Source organism: Lygodium microphyllum, chromosome 1 (assembly GCF_053477565.2).
Source record: "Lygodium microphyllum isolate KBCC chromosome 1, Lygodium_microphyllum_v1.1.10, whole genome shotgun sequence".
In the NCBI taxonomy this organism is placed as follows: Eukaryota; Viridiplantae; Streptophyta; class Polypodiopsida; order Schizaeales; family Lygodiaceae; genus Lygodium; species Lygodium microphyllum.
The window spans coordinates 60,938,312-60,956,431 of NC_141135.1; the positions used below are offsets into that span (position 1 = coordinate 60,938,312).

General features: G+C 41.7%; 1 protein-coding gene across 2 annotated transcripts in view; it reads right to left on the reverse strand.

Moving 5' to 3' along the window:
* Positions 1-4,323: 4,323 nt before the first annotated feature.
* Positions 4,324-18,120, reverse strand: part of LOC148041174 (P-loop containing nucleoside triphosphate hydrolases superfamily protein) — a 164,146-nt gene continuing 150,349 nt past the window's right edge. Inside the window, exons 14-16 of one of the 2 annotated variants that reach the window (XM_087677359.1) lie at positions 4,938-5,012; positions 4,715-4,826; positions 4,324-4,515 (exon numbers count right to left, since the gene is read on the reverse strand). In XM_087677359.1, coding sequence (XP_087533485.1) covers positions 4,764-4,826; positions 4,938-5,012 — 138 coding nt within the window. In that variant the 3' untranslated portion in view covers positions 4,324-4,515; positions 4,715-4,763. Of the gene's footprint in view, positions 4,827-4,937; positions 5,013-18,120 lie in introns of both variants that reach the window. The other variant, XM_087677355.1, reaches the window with a different exon arrangement.

Consider the following 18,120-nt stretch of genomic DNA (forward strand, 5'->3'; position numbering starts at 1 on the left):
CCTGCAACAAGCTACTTTTATTTGTAGCTTTGCGTTTGTGATCTACAGGCCCATTATAGTTTGTTCTTCTACCAACATGCTGGCTGCAGGTTAATAGACCAGGGATATGGCTATTTATGGAGGGAAGACTGCATAGTACCACTGAAGATTTGCATGCTACAGACTGAAAAGGCTACTAGTACTTTGAAGGAAGCTTGTGGAAGGCTTGGGCTGCAGGCTATCACGTAGGACTCCCTACAAGCAATTTGTGAAGACGCTACATGAGGTACTTGCCATGTCAAAATCAAGGCCATTGTAGAGGAGCTGCTGGGCGCCGTCTTGTAGTAGTGACTACCGAATGTGACATAGCCTATAATGACTACACCGAGATGGCAGCAAAACATCCCCAGGTACCAGCGCACGCCTTGCAGGCTTTTTGCTGAAGCTGAAAGCAAGAACTATGAGCTCATGTACTGGTGACTGAGGGCGAGAAGAGATGATGATAGTTCCTACCAGCGCGCGTGCGCGCGAGAGAGAGAGAGAGAGAGAGAGAGTGTGTGTGTGTGTGTGTAGCACAATGATTTTACTCTGCGTGCATAGGAGGGCGATAGGCAGTTACAAGCATGATAAGCGTGGTAGAAAAAGGAAGATTAAGGGTGCAATAGGCACGGAGCCACCCGTCTGCGTGAAGAGCAGGGTGCACGTCGAATCAGCTACAAATGTTACACACGAAGAGGTAGCCAAGCAACCGACTGTATTATTGGATGACGAGTTTGATATTGTTCATGATCATGATGAGAAGGAGGAAGGGCTGGCGATGGCTGATCACATCAAGAAACCCGTGACGGGGTATTTGCAGAAGAAGAAGTAAGAGGATATAATGGTGATGGGAAGGCCTCATACCCTCAGGAGCTGTGTGGCCTGCCCAAACCATGCCCATTAGCATGCTACCTTCCGTGGCTACCAAGTTAACCAAAACCTTTCCTTCGAACGAGACTCTTGGTTGGTCCGTCAATATTCAGGTAAATTCCATCTCATCGTCTTTTCAAGAACCATAACCTATTTCTGTAGCATCAATATTTGTTAGGTTTAGAGTAATGGTGTTAAGTAGATTAATTGTATGTGATTGCGTTCTCGCAAGCACTAGAGATAATGGACGGGTAAGTAGATGCAACATCAATAGGATGTTGCATAATCACTATACCTGCATAAACGACTACGAGTTTTGGGTTAAGGGGCAAAGTTCAATTAAGGGTGGGGTACAAGCTTTGCACGCCAAGACGAAGGACGGTCAATGGTTTGAGGATCAAGCGTTGCATGTATTGGGCATGCCGGAGTCATCCATGCCTTTTGATCGACCAATGTGGTCATCACCAATTGATTGGGCCTTGATGGTGCCCTTTAATGAGGTACTAGGTGCCTCTTACCTGAGGTCCCTAATGACATGCGTCAATATCACCCTTTTAATTTCCCCAAGAAACAAAAATTGCATTAATAACACCTCGGAGAAAAATCTAAGGCAAAATACAAAGTACAAGAAGCTTTGCAAAGAGTAAGTACATCTCAAATAGAATGGTTGTGTGAGCAACCAATCAAATGGGCTATAATACCAAACCATTTGAGGGTCAATATGGAAGAAAGAGCTACAGTCCCATGTCCACATGAAGGCCTCTCTTCTCTTCCTCATCCTCTTAGAGCTGCCTTGCATCTGCGGAGAGTGTGGATGATTTCTATCCAAATCCTTGATAGAATTTTCGTTGGGGATACACCTTGGAAGGTCAATAACCTGGCTGCATCCCACAATCCAGATGTACTAGGCTATGCTACTAGCAATCTGTTAGCCTGTCACTTTTAGTATTGTCAGTCTGTCATCTCCCGATTGTGAGCTCCTGTCAGAGTTTGACGAAGACATGGGAGCTCTGGCATTTTAGCATGCATTTCTCCTGTTTTAGGTCCAGTTCTTATGCCTAGTAGTAGGATTTCATCTCCTTTCAGTCACACTGTCCAGACTGCCATGGCATTATTTAAGGCATTTTTTTCAGCAGTCGGACTGCATTTATTGCAGTCCTATCATTGTTTCCAGCAGGTCAGCCATATTTTTGGTCCCTATTTTCAGGTTGGCTAGATTTAGGGGTTTCCAGCTATTTATAGCTGCTCCTTCGACACTTTGGTCATCTCTTCTGCAGGCTGCTCCTTTGATTGCTAGCACACTCCTCTATCTCCAGTGCTGCTGTTGCCATCATCATTTCAGGCCAGATCTGGTACCCTCACCAAGGGCCTTGGGCTAGGGGCCTCGGGCTGCCTTCAGGGACTGATCAATTCATCTGTTTGTATTCAGCATTTGTTTCAGTCAATACTTCCTGCTGTCTTCTTTCTTTGTGTTTGAGTTCCTTCTTCCGTTGTGCACTCACACAATCAACTCCCATCTGTGACAGTGCCTTGGGTCCAGTGCTCGTGCAAGTAATCTAGAGTGGGGATCCTACTCAGATGTTCAATGATGAGAAAAGAAACTCCCTTGAACATCCTTATAGCCACATGCTGGGCCTCTATATGGGACCTAAGTTACAATCCCCTAGGACCTAGGTAGCTACTGCGGTCTTTGCTATGTGATGGAACACCATCTTGAGGCTCTCCTCCAAGCCTCATGGGGTCTAGGATAATCCCGTGGGCAGTATCTCTCTCTGTGTCTGCAATATCTCTCATCGTGTCTTGCACATGCCACTAGATCCCTACCGTATCCAAGCCAATTGCCAATTGCTAAGCTTCTATGAACTACAAACCATAGGAAGAGAGAGATCTTCCTAGGCCTAAAGTTGTCATGTAGTCTCATCCAAAAGTTATATAAGAACTCATCTACGATTCCCGCTTTGTACCAATGGGAGGTGGCTTCTGGTTATGATGTGGTCTTGCTCATTTGTATCCTCCTTCCCAACCTAGTATTGTAGCCAAAGAAGGCCTCATCACATGGTCTATCAAAGAATCTATCCCTCCACACCCACTCTCATGGACCCCACATATTAGTATCCCCTCACCCTCACATCTTGCAATTTATAGGGTAGTAGGTCTTTTCATTAATTAACAATTGTTGGCAAGGCAAGCAAGCTAGCAAGCTAATAGAATGACAATACTTCACTTTGATAATGCAAATGATAACCAATGGCCTCACAATATCATGTCTCTATCTCTCCTCCACCTACATCATTGTCCTCCATCAACTACATTCGTGTTCAAGATGTTCATCATCGTAATGCCACGTGAAGTGTGGCCTAGACACATAGCACCTAGTGCAAGTCACTTTTTAAGTCTAGAGGGGCTACATTCACAAGGCATCAAGCAAGACAACCACAAGTTTCTCTAATGTTGCACGCACGTATTCATGAGGGACAAACTTGTCTTTTTATACTTGAGAAATCATGGATCCTTGGCAAGCATCTTGTAACAATTGACATGTATTGCAAGTTTGCATTTTTCTATTTGGTGGTATGCATATCAATTGAACACCACATTTGTATTGTTTTTTGGGCACCTGAACAAGTTACACGTCCAATGTTTTCCCTTTACAACTCATCTTCACTATTGTTGCTATGTAGCACACTTGTACTTGACTCAATAGTTTGCATCATATGCCTCGAAGCCATGGCCACCCTTTAGCTACATGTATATGATTGGCCCCATCTTGGCCACTATTTTCCTTGCACCTTGATTTGCCAAGTTGGAAAGAAGGGCGATTTAAGTATTGTATTGAAAGAGAAGCTTCTACATGAATACATAAGCTAGCCTAACTCTAAAACTATGTCAACTCTACTTATGTTCCTCTGCCCAAGGCTTTGTCATTTGGAACCTTGGTATTAGAGGAACAAGGGAATACTAGTTCTTTTTCTTATGATGATGGTTAGAGAACATACACTTAATTCATTGTTTGTGGGTACATTTATACACAGCTTGTTTGGGTTGCATTCTTCCTTCCTTGACTTTTGGCATAACCTACCTCTTCATCTCACTTCACCCAAATACATCTTAGCTCCATTTCTCAACTTCTTTCCTCTTTTCTTTAAAGGTACACATAGGGCCATGGTTAAAGCAAAGGGCCACAATACTAACTCCAATGGCTTCCCCTTGAAGGCTGACTCAACACAGTCAATGCATAAAAATGAAAAGATAGTCCCTGAAAAAAATAAAATAAGAAGCACAAAGACCTTAGAGAGGCCCACTACCATCCTAAAACATTTACATACTAACTAGATTCTCTTGCAATTTTTTGATTTGTTAACAGTCCATACTAGATTTCAGGTTAAAACTATTAAGATGGATCTGCATCTTGCATATACTTCTGATTTCTTGAGGTTTTGTTTCAAAGAAGAAATTTCTATTAATAATACCTCAGAAAGAGTCCTGAGGTTAAGTCCAAAGTACAAAAAAGGCCCTGTAAGGGCATACTAGGTACATCATAAACACAATGGCTGGGTGAACAAACAGTCTGGTGGGCTGTCTGATTAGCCACAGCTCACAAAGCTCCAGAGGATGATAGCTGGCAAGCTGCCAATTAAAGAGAAATCAACTTCAATGTTGTTGCAAGCCATAGAATGGTATTCCCAAGTCACTCAATCCTAATATTCCAATATCTAAGTTCTGGCTGATATAGTAAAGGCAGGCAAGACTCTCTATATCTATATCAATATCACAATATTAAATGAAATGTTATATTAATATAGTGACCAAATATGGAATGATTTACCAGACTCCACACAACTTCCCCACTACATGGATGATTAAATTAACTACTTTCACATGTCTTGATTGTCTTTGGGACGGTCAGTTGTCATGCTTTGACATTCTTCTTCAATTCTCTGCAATCATACCATGCATGTTTAGGATCCAATATTGTTGGAGATTTGGCAGCACAAATATCTGGCTATCTAATAAACAACTTGACAAAACTTGGATGCTGTAAAACCTGCCTGGAGAAGGTAATTGTGGAGTGTATCTAAAAGCTGTGGAAATGTTGTTGCCGATATGTTCATGACTGTGATCCCCTGTTTTCACATCAATAATTACAAACTTATTACATTGTAGTTGAAAAAGTTTTTCTCAGGTGTAGTACAAATCTCAAAGGCCTTCTAAAACCAAACAACCAAATCAGAACACAATGTTATCTACATTCCTTATCAGCAGTTTATAATATCTAAATAAGGTGCCAAAAGCTGAATACCATCAATTCAAAAACATTCACAGAAAACGAGCACAAGCAAACATTGAGTTCACTGCTCCATGACAAATCATTACAAGTTGTGCTGAGAAATGTGACTTAGGTCAAAGGTCTGCTATGATGGATTAAAAAGGAAACCCCACATATTTCACACAAACAATAGAAAATATCAGCACATGGACACGAGGAAACAGAGTTGGTTTTATAGTATTTGTAGAGTTAGATCGAACAGCACAACTAATATTGACAGACTCGAGCAGTAGACCAGAAAAGTTCATACTTGCTTTAATCACAATTGAAAGACTGCAACATGTGCATAAGAAAAGAAAAATTGTATGCCTGTGCACCATCAGTAGTCAGCTGACGCACTAACATTTTTTGTTACTGCAAATGATCCTGACTCAGCAGTTAGTTGCTACCAATTTGCATTACATCGTTATACACCTTATAGTATTACCTTAATGTCTACCTCTGGTTTCTTATAGTGCTTGAAAGGATCTTGTAAGCAATTCCAAGAAAAGTGATTAGTTTCAACTGTGTGATCTCCAATCTACCCCTACTACCTTTGGGAATGAGATGAATCAATCCCTTGAATAAAATTTCACTCAATAAGCAACTCTCTTAAGTTATAAAGTAAGCCTTGAGCTTAATTCTGGTCTAATGAGCAGCTCAAGGTATGAATTAGGCCTCAATAAAAAATTTTGAGTTAACCACACATATGGAGTGTGGATAGCAACCAATCTTCTCCTCTTGGAATAGGTAGCAAGGTAGGTCTCTATTTTTTATCTATATGTTACAGAAAAACAAGTTGTCACAGTAGTATGGACTCCTCTCTTTTCCTTTGAGATCTCAAGTCTAATGCACTTTTTGGACAACTTTGTTGTGAAGAAAGTGATATCGTTGGAGTTTCATTGTGGGCAATCCCTATGTTTATGGGAGGAATAGTGTGCGATTACATGGAAACTATGCAAGATTGTTATCTAGGTAAATGATTTGCGAAGTTAGGCTCAAATGTAAGTTGTCATTTTTATTGTTTGGTAGATCGAAGCGTTCATGTGCATTTATGAATACTCTATAGTTGGTTGGAGACCGACATTAACAATGACATGGTCATTATGCACATATGGATCAGTTTTGCTGCGTGAAATGGTTTAAATACAACTATTCTATCATGGAAAATGCATGGAAGATTTATGGGAATGCAAGGAGTACCTAAACGGATGCATATTGTAGGGATTAGAGCAATACCCCTTGTTATCGGACATGAATTGAATGCAGGTTCATTGTGGCAGCAATGCAGATCTGAAGTACAAGTCTGAATTTACTCAATTTGATAGTAAATTGGATATGCATAGGTGAGGGAAAAGCAGTGGGATTGATGCTGTGTGATCTGTTTGGAACTTATATCTACGTGTTTAATACATTGTTTGTAGTGCACAACAATGTGAGACCATCTTTGCACCTTGAACATCACTTTTGCAGGTCATTGGACTAGAGACATGTATTCTTATGCATTACATTTGTTAGTGTGTAAATAGATAGATTTATCACGCATTTGGTCAAGATTGGTGAAAGCAAGTGAGGACACGCATTGGAGACAAGTCTAGGCTGATTCTAGAGAGCCAGATTCAATTCCTCAACAAAATGTGGTGGTGGAGTGGAAGAATAAGACTATCATGGAGACGGCCTACTCCATGCTTCAAGGTCATAATTTTTGGGCTGAGGTTGTTGGAAGTGAAGTTTACAGCCTTAACAACAACCTAACTTTAGCTTTGGATGATGCTACCAATAAGGATGGCTTCGTGGCTTCAGCCTAAAATTTCTCATTTATGTCTCTTTTGTTGTGATACATATGTCCACATTCCAGATGAAGGCCAATGAAAGTTGGATGTTGATTCCAACTTGCTCATCTTAATAAATTACAGTACCTTTTCCAAGGCCTATTAGCTTTAGGATCAGGAATCTTTGTTCATTATCATTATTTGTGATGCTTCCTTAGATGAGTACCCTTCAACCTTGGGCCTCATTTCATCCTTCCTTGCAAGACAAGGCACACCATACTTGCAATTTTAAGGTCCCTTCATAGCTTCCCACGACCCTTATTGTGCTGCCTTAGAGAAGACATGTCATGCAAGAGGAACTTGATTCCAATGATTGGAATCATACTTGTGTCTTGGTGGATAGATCTCACATTGGCAAGTTATTGGATTGAAGTGGATCTTCAAGGTGGATATTTGCTCTAATGGTACTTTCGACATATACAATGCTCTTTTGGTGGCCTAAGGCTATGTACAACAAGAGGAAATTGACTATATGAGGCATTTGCTTCAACAACTCCCATGATACCTATCAATTGATTCTTGTTCTGGTATCTCATTACAAATGGCCCATTTACCAAATGGATATCAAGAGTGCCTTGGTTGTAGATTGTCTTTTTGTGTGGAAGAGGTGTGTGTTAAGGATTCTAAAGGATTCGCCATTCCAAGACATAACGATCATGTATTTTGCTTGTGTAAGATTCTTTTTGGCATGAAGGAAGCCCCTCAAGCTTGATATTAGCAGTTGGATGCTTTCCTATCACATGGATTCATCCATAGTGAGTTAGGTTCTAAACTCTATTTGTGCATTCAGTTGATAGTCTTTTTTGCATTGAATTGTTATAACATCCCACAGTGCCAAGGTGGTTGATCCTATGGATTGGCTTCATTGCTTTCAAGATGACTAAGTCCTCGGGCATGGAGTTTACTTATGATGAGCATGCAATCTTTCTCTCCTAGCTCAAGTAGTGCCAGGAGATTCTTACCACCTTCGGTACAGCTGAGTATACCATTGTGACTACCCCAATGGTTCAGAGTTTACTGATACTAGTTATCATCAATTAGTCGGGTCTGTTCTCTACCTTGCCAATATCAAGCTAGATATTTCTTTCTTTGTCAATATCCCTAATCAATTTTCTAGTTCTCCTTGACTGATCCCTTTGGCAGGCTATTGTGTGTACACTATAGTATCTCAAAGGTATCACTATTGGCACTCACTACATTCGCGGTACCACTCTCTAGTGATATTCACATTTAGATTGGGGTGGGCAACATTGACAAATGGAAGTTTCATGGAGGTTATTGCTTCACTCTTGGTTCTAGTCTTATTTGCTGGTCCAGGCTGGAGTAGCCCACTGTTGCAGGTTCTTTAGCAACGGCAACATATCGAGCTTGTTATGAGGCTACCCTTGTGTTCCTATATCTTTGTCAGCTTCTTCAAGAGTTGGGCATTCGAAAGATCAGCCCACACTCGTCTACTCCCACAGCCAGAGTGCCATTGTCTTAGCTTGGAATATGGTATTTCATTCGACGACGTGTCACATTGAGGTTTATTATCGTCTTGTTAGATAACAAGAGCACTTTGATTGGAGTATGTCCCTGCTGGAGTCAATGTGGCAGATGCTTTCATCATGGCATTACCTCTTCGTAGCATTGGATGCTCTATATTGAGTTGGGATTGGACAATCATAGCTGTATCATTTCTTTGGTCAAAGGGGGGCATGCCCATTACCTCTCATTCTGTTGTACATATTCATGCATGAGTCCGGGTCATTTGGGTTTTTGTTCCCCAAGATGTCACTGAAACATTGAGGAGCTTTGCCCCAGATTTTTTATGCCTTTTGCAAGCAAATCCATTATGCATTGGACCAGGTTTTGCCTTTTTACAGATCTCCAGTTTATCCTGCAGGTTGGCCAGATTTTCAGATCTTTGCCTCTTTATAGGCTTCATCTGTAGAGACTTCAATACATATTCTATTCAGTATCTTTTTTCCTCTAGCATGGGGCTTTTGCTTTGCCTCTCAGCCTTCATCTTTTTCTCCTTTGCTCTCCACTCTCCTTTCTTCTGCATTGCACCTCTCCTTCATCACCTAGAAGGCCCTGTCTCATCCTTTAAGCCTCCTCTTTGAAGAGGAACTGATATCCTAGAGGCTCTCATTTAAATATCTAGCTTCTCGAGTCTCGACCAAGTGAGAATGGTCTAGACCCCCAAATCTGTGGGATGGGCTCTCTGAGATCATTGTTGCAGTACGAGTGATCAGGGATCCAAACACTAGTACGGAGTCCTCTCACTCTCTGAAGAAGAGCCAACTAAACTGGTGAGTGGCACAAGAGAGCAGTGCCAAAAATGATACTGACTAGGCCACCTCTACCACAAGCAGAATCATGCATGTAAAACCTATCAATCCTTGAAAAGATGATGGCTCCTACTACCCTCTCCCTCTCCTAGACAATTGGAGCATGTGGATCTGCGAAACTCCATTGTGAGCCACAGATCCTAACCCCTAATCCAAAAACTGAACTCCTCCCGAACTGCCTGCTCTTCTCCTCTAATGATATTTGTTGCACCTACCCCTCCTGTCCTCCAAGGGCTCCACGGTATTTAAATCCCTGCCTATTATTGAATGATCAACTTAGGGCAGGGATTGAGTCAGAGTAATTCAAAACAACCTCCTATCTCATTGATCCTTTGGTGCATAAATGGCTAGTGATCCAATGAGTGCACCATCTGCTCTCACAGAGACCTAGATGGCTCTCTTGGATCAAGATGCTCCAATCCTGCATTGCTTGACTATGATACCATTTATAGAATTACGGACTCTTATCTGAATCCCTATATCTCCCACTCTTGCTGCCCAATAAGTATAGCTCTATCCTTCCAATTTTTACTCAAAAGATCAGGATATTTTGTTTGTTGAGAGGTGGTGCTCCTGTATCATGAGAAAATCCATCCTCTCGCTAGTGCTCTATGCGACTCATCTCATGAGACTTTGGCCATGTATAAATAGTCCACCAAAGCTTCATACCTTTTATGAGAGGATCCTTATGAGGGAATGTTAGAATCTCTGAGACCAGCATGGCACATCAGGCCCATGCCCATCTTGATTGTCACCTAGTGCAAGACCTATCTAAGCTCATCTTTGCATTCTTTGCTACATCATACAAGCAAGAGAAATGCTCTAAATCTAGTGAATCATCTGAATAGAATTACGGACTCTTATCTGAATCCCTATATCTCCTACTCTTGCTGCCCAATAAGTATAGCTCTATCCTTCCAATTTTTACTCAAAAGATCAGGATATTTTGTTTGTTGAGAGGTGGTGCTCCTGTATCATGAGAAAATCCATCCTCTCACTAGTGCTCTATGCGACTCGTCTCAAAAGCTCCTGTATCATGAGAAAATCCATCCTCTCACTAGTGCTCTATGCGACTCGTCTCATGAGACTTTGGCCATGTATAAATAGTCCACCAAAGCTTCATACCTTTTATGAGAGGATCCTTATGAGGGAATGTTAGAATCTCTGGGACCAGCATGGCACATCAGGCCCATGCCCATCTTGATTGTCACCTAGTGCACGACCTATCTAAGCTCATCTTTGCATTCTTTGCTACATTATACAAGCAAGAGAAATGCTCTAAATCTAGTGAATCATCTGAATTTGCAACCTCCTGCTCCTGGGAGGGTTGTGCATCCCCTCTCTCCTATTAAATAGTCCCCCCTCTTCCCCTGTTAGGTGTAGGGGATGGGGATGCGGATCTCTTGGAGAATCGCATGCCAAGGATGGAGACATAGATGCATCTAATAATGCATTTGGGATGAGCTGCCTTAGCCAGAGGGTGGTTTAGGGAGCCTTTGCCTTTGGCTTTTGGAAGGCCACTTCCATGGGTGACTAGGGTACTGCCACCACTTGCATGGGTGGTTGGGGGGACCACTATTGCCACTACTCAAGTGGCAAGTTTGAGATCTCTAATCAATCTCCACTGCCCTCTACTTGCTCTACTGTATTGGAGCTCGATATCCCTGTCTTTGCTCACCTTGCATCTGTCCTCTCTATTTCTACTATCTTCTCCCCCTCTGTTGGGTATTGCACCACCTGTGTTGCTCTCTCTTACTCTTCCTACAAGGCTAATGTTTGTTGCCTAAGGGCATGTTATGCCTAATGCAATGGTTAGCTGTGCTAGGCCAAATAACACTTGTCTAGCAAACTTCAATGGCAAAAAGACACAAAGAAGCCTAGAAAGAGTCTATGATGATGGTTTCTTCCATTGTTATTTCCTTTTTCTCCGAGATGCAATCTCTATCAATGTAAAGCTGGCATAAGCTGCTCCTCCATGGATGGCGCTAGCTTGTTTCCACCCACTTTCCACCAAAACAAAAAAGTGAATTCGATGCATAATTTTAAGATCCATGACTTTTGTTGTTATTGGGCATTTGCATCCTTCTCTAGCTGTTTCTATCCTCCCCTAGTCCATGGTGGTTCTATGATCTCTCTTGGTTATGATTCACCTTACAAAGTCTCATCCTTCCTCTTTCATTAACATCGACGATCCCACAAGGGCCAAGTCAATCTGCTATGAGATGGTCCATCATCCTGCACTGAAAGCACTACCCAAGGAGGATCAAGTCCAAGACTTGTTTGATGACGTATGCTTCATTAAAAAAAGGAAATCTAACAATCCAAAGTGATTTGCTTAATGAAGCTCCAAATTTGGGTTCAATTTTGTTCTTAAGGCTAAGTAATGGAACCACACAGTGGTTTATATTGGAAGTGTGAAGTGAGGGTTGTCATTCAAGATGAAGGTATTGTTTTTTAAATTTTTTTTTGTGGGGAAAAATCCATGGTTCCATTGGAAACACAGAGCATGCTTTTTTTTTTTTGGGAAGTATATAAATAAAAGTTGTACTCTTTTGGGGGTTACATAATGAAGTCATCTCCTTAGATGCTTCTTTAACACCCGTTTAGTAAAGGATGTGTAAGAGTGAAGCAATGCAGAAGTGAATGACCAAGACAAAGAGTGAACAGAGAGAGAAGAGAGAGAGAGAAAGAGACAGTGAACTGCAGAAAATCTGCAATGAAGAATGTTGTGTAAGGATGCATAAATATAAATAGGTGCAGAGAGAATGTCTACGTATTTCTCCACCTCGAAGATCTCAACCTCTGTGAACCCTAAGGGCAATCTACAACCTGAAAATTGGGAGCACAACTGATCGATACTGCAAAGACCAGAGCCAATAAATAGCGTAGCAAGAAAATGCCAAAAATAATAGGATAGCTGCATTATATCCAACCCTTTGGTTTGTAAAACTGGCTGAAAACGCAGCCTTGTGTTGCACTAAAATCTCCTCTTCAGGTAGGTCCACCCTAGGTAGGTCAATCCTTCAATGCTCTAATACAGAGTGAAGTTGTGTAGAAGTGAATGACCAAGACGAAGAGTGAACAGAGAAAGAAGAGAGAGAGAGAATCTACAGTGAAGAATGCTATATAAGGATGTAGAAATATACATGGGTGTAGAGAGAATGTTTGCGTATGTCTCCACCTTGAAGATCTCAACCTCCGTGAACCTCGAGGGTAGTCTCTAGAGTCTATATCTTGAAAACTGGGAGCACAATTAACCGAGATTACAAAGACTTGAGCCAATAAATAGGCCAGTAAGAAAATGCCAAAAATAACAGGTTGGATGCATTAAATGCAGCAAACTGGTTAGCAAAACTGGTCGACCAGCTGACCTGCCAAATCAGTTGCCACACGTCGCGTGCCACATCACTTGCTACGTGTTGCGTGTTGTACCTGTTGCTCCTGCCTATCCAGGGAATGCCTAGCGCTAATAGGATGAACTTGAATTTGTGTAAAAAGAGTGATGAAAGGGAGGTACTTAGGTTTTGGTGGTTTCCTTGCCCTGTTTTTTTTTTGCTCTTTGGAACAAATGCCTTGGCATTTATCCTAGCATGAGATTATGGTGCATGGGATGCCATTTGATGCACAAGAGGGCAAATATAATGAGCATGGGTATTTTGAGATGCCAAGGTGCCATCGACAGTATTTGTTAATGAGTGGGTTTTATAAATGAGCACCACGTCAGTACAAGTGGGGACTTCTAAGAACCATTCAATATGGAGGCGGGCAACCTGTGGGTATGGAATGCCAGAATCCGATGGGAAAGCGAAAACAAGCGAATCTGGTGTGATTGGAAATGGTGTGAAAAGTGCCAAGAGACCAAGGCACCCACTTCATTAACAAGGTGATTGCACACTTATCCACCTTTATGATCATTCACAAAAAATCTTTCCCCTACTATTCCCAAGTCAATGGCTAGACAGAGTCCACAAACAAAACGCTTATCAATGTCATGACCAAAATTATCTCAACTTCTCAAAGTGATTGGGACAATAAACTCATGGCTGCTCTATGGGCATACTAAATAGCTTGGCTTGCCCCAGTCATTTGCATTGTTTCAAGTGGAGAGAGTGATTGGCTCATAGAGATAACAATCAACAACCCGTATACACATATGCCTTCTTCATTTCAGCATTTGTGTTGAAGGGCTGATTGATCGTGGCCAGACTTGAACGAGAGATTTTAGCATGACAAGAGTTTGTGTTTTCAGCATCCAAAAGCCAAGGTGAACATGTGAAGTATAGGAAAGGAGCGAAGTTGTTTTTTCCAGGTTTTGTTGTCCATGGAGCAGCAAATTTTGAGTTCTCATCGTAGTTGAAACAAGTTCAGGATGAGCAGAGAAAGCCCTAGTAGGCACTGCTTGTAGAGTTAGAGGCAGCTGCCCATGTTTTTGTGTAGGTTATTCAAGTGACAATGTCTTTCGAGATCAATGTGGAGTTTTAGACTATTATGGACCATAAGGTCCACGTGTTACTAGCTCTTCCTTTTGATTAGAAGCTCAATGGGGAGAATTACCACATTTGGCGGGTAATAATGCTTGCTATCTTGGAGTCCTATGATTTACAGAGCTTGTGATCGAGGCATAGACCATCCTATAGCTTGTGATGCCTCTAAGCTTTCTGCTGATGAGAAAGGTGAGTTACTCAAGGTAAAGACACCTTGGGATAAATTGAATGCCCGTATCTGCTCTTTCCTCTCTCTCTCTTGTACTCTAGCTGTTATAGCTCACATAGAGCATTAACCATTGCTTGGGAGATATGGCTGGAATTAGACTAGTTGTACAATTGGATGATGGTTATGAAATGGGTGTCTCTTGAGGCACAGATGCAAATGTTGAACTTGTGTAAGTCTGCTTCCATGCAGGAGCATGTCAATAAGCTTCAACAATTATAAATGTAGACATAGAATGTAGGGAAGGTAATTACCTTGGAGGACATGACGATAACTCTTCTTTTGCAATTACTGCACTGATTTAGTGCTTTCTATTTTGCCTTGATTGCTTCAGGATGGACAGATACCCTTAAGTGGGAGAAGTTAGGTCCAATCGTCATGGACCAAGAGGAACAACTCAAAGGTCAAAACGCTCCCAAGTTAGAGGTATTTTCCCAACAAAAGTGGAAGAAGAAGAAGAAGAAGAAGAAGAAGAAGAAGGGTGAGAAGACCAAGCAAGATAAAGCCAAGGATTCTACTCGTCACATCTGTAGCAAGATAGATCAATCAGAAGAAGGATTGCCACGACAAGGATAAGGATCCCAAGAAGGAGAAACTAAGAAGAACTCAGGAGCGGTGGTTGCTTCTTCATTGGCTGCCTTCCTCCATTTGGAAGTGATTGAGAATGCTCCTATGATGGCCAATGATGCAGCGATGTTGGCCTCTCAATCTCGTGAGTGGATTGTGGATCGTGGCACTTCCCGCCACATGACTCCTTCAGATGGTGTTGCTTGTATGTATCTGATGCATGGGCAAATTCTCATAGGTGATAGCTCTTCAATCCCTATCAAAGGCAAAGGTGATATGTAGCTAATTGCAAATGGGTAAGGTGGTGCCCACACATTAGAAGTTCTCTATGTGCCAAGTTTGGGATATCATCTTCTTTCAATGAGCAAGTTTTGTGCTCTTGGTGTTATGGTCAAGTTTGATCCGGACTCTTTCTGAGTTCTTGATGGATTTTCTAAACAAGTTCTTTGTGTAGGTCATGAGGAGAATAAAGTCTACAAGATGTAGATGTCATCAGCCTTTACTTCTCTTCTTCTCTATTCATAGACTCAAATGGAGCTATGGCATATGCTTGGTTTGGCCATCTCAACTATAAGTACCTTTGCAAGGCCGCTTGTGGTCAACCTGTGTAAGAATCGCTAGAGATTGGGGTGAGCAAACCACCATGTGTATCTTGCATTTGTGGCAAGCAGCATAGAGATACAATTCCTAGCAAGGCTTTGCGTCGGGCTAAGCAACCCTTAGAGCTTGTCTTGATGATTGATGACTTACATGGACCGATGTGGGATGGAGTCCCTTAAGGGGAGTTTATACTTTATGCTAATTGTTGATGACTTGGCTATATTTCTTGGAGGTGAAGTCTAGAGCTTTCTCCCACTTTAAGGATTGATTGATCTTTGAGGACAATCGGTTTGGCAGGAAACTCAAGCAACAAGCTAGCTAGGTTTTGTGCCGATTGTGGCATTCACCAACCATGACTTTGCCAACACAAACACATCTTAGGAGAATGGCATATTGGAGTAGAAAAATCGTAGTGTGATTGAGATGGCGCAAACTATGATGAAGCATTGGTAGACACCTTAGTGTCTACGGGCCAAAGTAGTGGCCACTGTTCACATCAATTGATCCCCTACATTGGTCGTAGTTGGTATGACACCTTTTAAGGCTTACTTTGGGCAAAAGTTGAATGTGTCTTATTTCAGGGTGTTTGGGGGTGATGCTTATGTTCACATCCCAAAGAAATAGAGGGATAAGTTTAAGCAAGCTTCCAAATACCAAGTGTTCATGGATTATAGCTCATATTCCCAAGCATACAAGCTTCATGATCCCACTTCATGGGAGAGGGATAAGTTTAAGCAAGCTTCCAAATACCAAGTGTTCATGGATTATAGCTCATATTCCCAAGCATACAAGCTTCATGATCCCACTTCATGGGAGGTATACACAAGTCGAGATATTCAGTTCATGGAGTTTCCAACTGTAGAGGGGGGGTGGTATGCATCTCGTACCTGGAGATCAAAGTGGCGGTTGGGTAGGTGATCAAGTGCATTTGGAGCCTCTATCTCTCTTGAGGCTCCACCAATCGGTGAAGGAGATTACTGCTACTCGCTACAAGCAGTTGATTGGATCATTGATATGGCTTCTTAACACTTGGATTGATTTGTACTTTCATGAAGGGTTGCTTGTAGGGTCCATGAGTGAACCCAAGCTAGTTCATTGGCATGTTGCTTTGAGGATTTTGTTGTTCTTGAGGGAGACCCCCAATCTAGGTATTATTATTCAATACGTATAGGAGATTCAGCCTTGGTTCTATAGGGCTGGATGGATTCAGATTGGGTTGAACATATTGGCCACAAGAGGTCAACAACAAGATGTTGCTTCACTTTGGGTGCAGGTACTATCTCTTGAAGTAGCAAGATGCAGCCCACTTTTTGCCCGATCATCTAGAGAGGTGGAGTACCAAGTGGTGTCTTCTACCACATGTGAGATAGTGTGGCTTCGGTAGTTAGGAGAGCTTGGCTATCCTCAAACAAGTCCTACTACACTGCATTGTGACAATGTGAGTTGCATTGCTTTGGCATAGAATCCCATATTCCATGCTAGGCCAAAGCACATTGACATACAATAACATTTCATTTGGGAGAAGATCTTGGATAAGACCATTGATGTGGTTTGCTGCAAGATTGAGGATAATTGGGCAGATTTGTTTACAAAGGCTCTTCCTTAGACCGTTCTTCGACAACACTCCAGATCCTTGAGCCTTATGCCCCATCCAAGATCTGAGAAGGGTTGTTTGAGATTTTATTTATCCCCTAGACAGGCATTGGCAGGTTGCTGTTGTGAGCACTCTCAGGCACAGTTCTACATTTCCTATTTCTCGGGTCGGACAGTTGTATGCAGTCTACAGGCTATTCTAGCATTACCAGGCAGTTGGGCAGGCCAGACAGGCCACGTAGGATGCGATGTGGCAGTCTGTTTTTTTCTATGCAGCATTATTGATTATTTTATTCAGTGATTTCATTTTTGCTGCAGTTGGTCTGTTTTTTTCTATGCAGCATTATTGATTATTTTATTCAGTGATTTCATTTTTGCTGCAGTTGGCCAGTTTTTTACTGGCTGACCTGATCAGTTTTTCATATTTTTTTGGCCTATTTATTGCCTGGCCTGCCCCGGTCATTTTCCACTTGTCTTTTCAAGTGGAGAGAGAGATTGGCTCATGGAGATACATTTGACAGCCCATGTACACATCTACCTTCTTCATTTCAGCATTGGTCTACTGCAGATTTATGCGTTCTACTGTCTCTTTTCTCTCCCTCTTCTCTCGTGTTCATTTTCTTTCAGTCCGGTCATAGGTCTGTGCATTCACTGCACTCTGATATAATCCCCATCGTTATCATTGTCCCCATCCCTGTCACTTATTTTCTTCCACCTTTTCCAAAGTTTTTGTTGCTTTTCTATATATTTGATCACCATGTAGAAGACCAGTCTATGCTACTAGCTTTTTATTTCTTCAATTTATTGTACTGTTTACTCTTAACCAATAGGATAAACCTTTGTTCAACAAACTTACAAAGAAGATGGCTGCTTCATTACCTTTCATTTTGATTACCTCTTGCGTTTAGGAAAAAGGGAAGAGTGAGGAGGGGGCAAGGGTTTAAAAGAGTTTTCTTTATTGATGATCTATCTTTGACAAATGAAAACTTTAGTCCATATTCACATTTTTCTGGCATTGTTGATGCTTTTAGGCATTTTGTCATGATACCATGCGTTCTTATGTCTCACAAGTAGGGTGGCTACTGCTGAGACTGATGGATGAGAGGTGACTAAGATCAGGTTACCTGGTGACTCTCAAAATCACAAGTGAGCTGATCAGACCTGCTGCTATTGAGAATCACAGTTAGAGAGGAAGGTAAAATAGTTGTTATTTTTGATATTATCAAGCAGCTCTAACTTGCTTTACACGATATCCTAAACTACGACCCAAAATTTGTTTTTTTTCCCTTTA